Source organism: Meles meles, chromosome 6 (assembly GCF_922984935.1).
Source record: "Meles meles chromosome 6, mMelMel3.1 paternal haplotype, whole genome shotgun sequence".
In the NCBI taxonomy this organism is placed as follows: Eukaryota; Metazoa; Chordata; class Mammalia; order Carnivora; family Mustelidae; genus Meles; species Meles meles.
The window spans coordinates 47871581-47876404 of record NC_060071.1 but is presented as its reverse complement, the minus strand read 5'-3'; the positions used below and the strand labels follow the sequence as shown (position 1 = coordinate 47876404).

General features: G+C 55.9%; 1 protein-coding gene across 1 annotated transcript; it reads right to left on the bottom strand.

Moving 5' to 3' along the window:
• Window positions 1-495: 495 nt before the first annotated feature.
• On the bottom strand, window positions 496-4368 carry FBXL22 (F-box and leucine rich repeat protein 22). The gene is made up of 2 exons (XM_046007764.1): window positions 3746-4368; window positions 496-852 (listed from the first exon to the last, which is right to left on the bottom strand). Exons 1-2 carry the CDS (start codon window positions 4078-4080, stop codon window positions 516-518), a joined length of 672 nt encoding a protein of 223 aa, XP_045863720.1. The 5' UTR covers window positions 4081-4368; the 3' UTR covers window positions 496-515.
• Between the last annotated feature and the right edge of the window lie 456 nt (window positions 4369-4824).

Genomic DNA, 4824 nt, shown 5'->3' with positions numbered 1-4824 from the left:
GGCCGTGAACCCCGGCTTTCCCCCTCCTCCCGCCCACTGGTACAGTGCGGGGACACCGGCGGCCGCGGGCTGAGCGTGCGGCGCGCGACCGGCAGCCGGAGTCGCCTCCCCCGCCCCCTTGCCGTCCCCATGGCGCCTGCGCCCTACCAGGTGGCCACGCCTATGCATGGCGGTTAGTTCGGCCGCAGACAGCGGTCACAGTCGCGGGGGATGGTGTGGGCCCGTCACCTGCTGTGGACTTCGAGTGGCGAGAGACCGGGGCGGAAGGGCGTCGGGACAGATGCTGGTGTATGGTGAGGGCTATCCGAGTGTTTTCCCAGCATCTGGTTAATTTCGCACTCCTGTGCGTAAAACCGTAATGTGAGGTAGGCATGAACGTCCCCATTTTGCAGACAGGGAAACTGAGGTTCAGAGATGTGGCGACAGTCTGGGAGGTGTTGGGGCTGGGGTTGGAAACCAGGTCGCTCTTTTCGCTCGGGGCCCTTGCCTGGGTGTCCTGCCCCGGCATGGTCAGCCTAGCGCGACAGCCCCTTGCGAAGAGCCGTGCCAGATGCGCCGGGTAGCTGGTCGGGGATCATGGCTGCGCTGTGCTCTGCACGCAGCGCCAGGCGCGGGCACGCGGCGCGCAGGCGGCGCAGGCCAGCCGCGCTCACGTTGCGGCAGAAGTCCACGTGCAGCGTCTGCAGCGCGCGCCCGTGCGCCGCCACGGCAGCCAGCGTTAGATTGGTGACGCGCGCGCAGTTCTCCAGACGCAGCGCGCGCAGGCGCGGGCAGCAGCGCAGGAGGCACGCCAGGCAGTCGTCGGTGACGTGGCCGCAGCCTGAAAGCGTGACGGACGCCAGGTTGGGGCACCTGCGGAGAGATCGCGGTGGCCCGGGGTGGGGGCCGATGGCGGGTGCGGTTGGCATCCGCCTCGCCCTGGAGCTCCGGGGTCCGGGAGCTCCCTAACTGCCCTGGGACTCGCGGCACGACTCCGTATATTGTGGGCAAGGAAGTGAAACGGAGTCAGCCAGTTGTAGGAACTTGCCTGCGATGACGCGGCCTGGATCTGAACCCGGGTTTCTGTCCCCTTTCCCCTACTCTTTCTGCCTCTCCACCAGACCGCAATCTGCGTGGGCTTTTAGCTTCCTGAGCTGCCACTGGTCCTGCTGTGGGCAGATGGGGTGCAGGGTCCAGGAGGACAACTCTAGGTGTTCTTGGTTCTCTCCGGGCCTGTTGCTTTGGAGGGTGGGGGTGCGGGAAAAGATTCATGGTGACCACTCCAGGCTGGCTTCAAGCTGAGGCCCTCATGCTCCTGGCAGGATGGTCAGTCAGATGGGAGCTAGGGTTTTTTATGGGGTGGCTTAGGGACAGTCACGGTTGAACCCTCGAGGCTGGGGTCAGGGCACAGCTCTGAGTATGCCTGCTCTGGGTTCTAGAGCTCTGGTTTCTCTGCTCAGTTAACTGGGACAGTTCTTGCATGCTGTCTGGGATGCCACCCTAGAAGAGGTCAAGTAGGCAGTAGCTAGAACCGGATCTGCGATGGGTACAGTCAGGCCACTTGTAAAACGATCTTGAGCAAAGTTGGATTTGGCTTATTTTGGTGTGACCTCGGCTAAGTCGCTCCCTGAGCTTTCGTTTCCCTCTGTGTGTGTGGGTGCACAGCAAGGAGGGAATAATGCCTACCAGTGGGGTGGTAATGAAGGTCAACATTTGGGGTGTAAAGAGCCTGGACAGAACCTTCTGTAGGCAACTGTAACTCACTTTTGCTGGGAGCACACCAGATCAGATTGCTTGCAGTCAAGAGGGGCCCGTCTTGTGGGCAGAGGCCTTGGCTCTCTGTAGCCAGAGAGAGCCCTCAGCTTTTCCCCATCAGCTTCCTCCTTAACCCCTTGACTGCACCTGCCTGGGCTAGCCCAGCTCTCTCGTGCCTGGGGAGGGGGCACCTTTCACACAGCCCATCCCATCGTCCCAGTTCTTAAGTTCATATGGCTTCTTCAGTCTTCATATCAAACCCCTTGCATCTTGTTTTATGAATGAAGAAACTGGCTCAGAGGGCTCAGGTGACTGGCCTGTGACTTATTTGCTCTCTGACCCAGGACAAATGTCTTAACTGTGCTAGTCCTCGTCAAGTGGGAGAAATTGTTAGCTCTAGGGTGGTTATGACGATTAGGCCTTTAATGTTGAGTGGTCCTTTTTTGTTCTAAGAACCTTTAGAATAATCCCTGATGTAGAACAAACCAGAGGAAGAGCCAACTCTTCCTGCCATCCTTTGCTGTCTCCTGTCTTGCTGTCAAGAGCTGATCGCTAAAAGAACCGGATTTCATGGATGTTATCAGTACCTGCTGTGGGCCGGTGCTACTGTGTCATTTAATCCTCTTAGTCTGGGAGATAGGTGATTCATCCTATTTTACAGATGAAGAAATTAGGTCGGATTTAAATATTTGGTATGGGTCCCATGGTTGGACAGTAGTTGAACTGGGAGACTCGGCACAGAACCCTTACCACCAAGCGCTTTGTTCTTTGTGTGATATTCGGGCCCTTGCTGCACCCAGATGGTGACATGAAAGGACCACTCCACACTTGCTGATGTGGGAAATTAAATTCTCTTGCAGCAAGAATGGAACAACTTCAGAGCAGGCCTGGCCCTCCCACCTAGATCACTCCAGTCTGATTCAGGGGCTTTGTTAAACCCAGCAGAATGGCCTCATCCAGGCAGGGCCCAACCAAGTCCATCTTGTTTTCTTCTGACTGCCTTAAAAAAAAAAAAAAAAAAAAAAAAAAAAGGCAAGGAGGGGCCACCACTCTGTTTCCTTCCATGCCTGACTCGCTGCCAGCAAACAGCAGCTATTAAACCAAGTGGCAGCAAGCCAGCTGGGCCTAGGTTGTTAGTAATCAAGAGGTGCTTTTCCTCACAGGCAGGACAGGACTGGTCAGTTGAGGCTCTGCGAGAGGCTGGCAGCAGAAGTCAGCCTGCATGGGCTGTTCTAGGCAGGAGGCCGGGACCATGGGGGTCCCTGTGGCTCAGACTTGCTACCCATGGTAGAGCTGACTGATCAAACACACGATGTATTTGGACACACTTAGGCCAAACAGTTGTTCAAAATTCAAATTTAACTGGATGTCTTGAGTTTCTATTTTCTAAAATCTGGCAGTCCTAGACTGGGTAAATCACATGACCTCTCAAAACTTTGATTTGCTGATTTGAAAAAATTAGGCTAAAACACCTTCCCTTACGGGTATGTTGAGATTAGTAATATTCTAATGATGAAACCATTCTTAAATATCACCACCGTTCCTCCTGGAGTCTGGCTTGGTGCAGCTAACCCAGCTGCGTCCCACAAGTCCTGGAGTTTGTTTGCTAGGGGAAGTGAGGAGGGGTAAGCTGATTGCTGAATCTAGGAACCTTTCCCAGGGCCTGACCTTGAAAATCTATGCTCTGCTGGACCCTCTGAGCTCTTAATGGCTTCTGGGGAGGACAGCTGAAGGTCAGCGACAGCTGAAGCCCAGTCTTCTGTCGGCAGCAGAAGCAGCTCCAGGACCTGGGAGGCTAAGAGGAGAAAGACTCCCCGCCTGTGACCGTATGCCTTCTCTGGGGACTGTGCTGGGGACAGGCCGGGATGGTCTGCCTTGGGCCTAGTTTGAGGCTCCCCAGTATGGAGGGATCTCGGTCTTGTAATTTGCTTTTCCCCGCCCTCCCCCCAAGTCTCCTAGGGCTGTAGGAGCCAGACCCTGCAAAGCCAGTGCTGCTCAGGAGGTGGCCTACCTGTCGCACACCTGGAAGAGGAAATCATTGACCAGGCTCTCGTGGCGGCTGCAGATGCTCCTCTGGAAGGCGCTCTTGAGCCAGTCCTCAATGCTGCAGACCTGCACTCCGCTCGAGTACCAGCAGATGGAGAGGCTCCTGAGGGCCGGGCTCAGGAGGAAGTTGTCCTTCTTGAGTTCCATGAGGGAACGAAAGTGCAGCAGGGGCCAGAGTGCAGGGTCCTCAAACACGTCCTGGAGCTGGGGGCAGGTCCTGGCCAAGCTCTTCCTGCTGTCCTTGTCCAGGAAGGAGAAGAGGTGCAGCAGGCACTCCCGGTTGAGCTGGGTGATGTGCATGGTGGGCAGCGGCCACGCTGAGTGTGGCTGGAGCCCGGGGACCTGACCTACCTCCTCCTCCTCCCGGGCTCTGGGCTGGTGGACATATATGGTTGAGGAATGGTGTTTATTTTTGGCTAACAACTGGTGCTGAAGCTCTGAGAGCAGGGCGGGGGTTGGGGGCAGGATCCAGACATACGTGCACCAGTCTGTGCTTCGGCTTATGTTCAGAGGAATTAAAAATCCTGGCAGAAGAGCAGCCTCTTGAAGCTCAATAGCTTCCTTAAAAGGGAGTTCTTTTCTTTTAGTGGACAGTGGTGCTTAGCAGAGCGCTCTTTTGGCTTTTCCCAAGGCATTTTCGTTGGAGGTGGCCGGCCTGACCACCTGTCTGGGCCTGCAGTCTGCTCACTGGGAGGGACCTTGGTTATAAATTGGATCTGTTCCCATTCTCTAGTGGATCCGTCTGAGTCCTCTGCTCCACTCCTAGTCGGAGTTGTTGTCTATAGGGAGCGAAGGGTGCCCGTTTTGTGTTCAAAGCTGTAAGTTGAAGCCGCGGGTAAGGCCCCATTCCCTGCGATCTTTGCTCGGTGGTGACGGTTTGCAGGCTGGGCCCAACCACCTTCAGGCCCCGCCGCCCTCCACCAAGCACAGGGATTTCCTCGGCGTCCCAGCTGGCTCTGTTTTTACCCTGAGTTATTGCACAAGGATTGATCTTAAGTAGCTTAGCTCTCCGAGGTTCTTGTGTGTGTATGTGCATGACATTTT

Bases quoted from the DNA above. Each gene is read 5' to 3' on its own strand.
- FBXL22 (XM_046007764.1), bottom strand. From the start codon at position 4,080: ATGCACATCACCCAGCTCAACCGGGAGTGCCTGCTGCACCTCTTCTCC. The intron at 853-3,745 runs GTAGGCCACCTC...ATCTCTCCGCAG, and splicing joins CTCTTCCAGGTGTGCGACAG to GTGCCCCAACCTGGCGTCCG.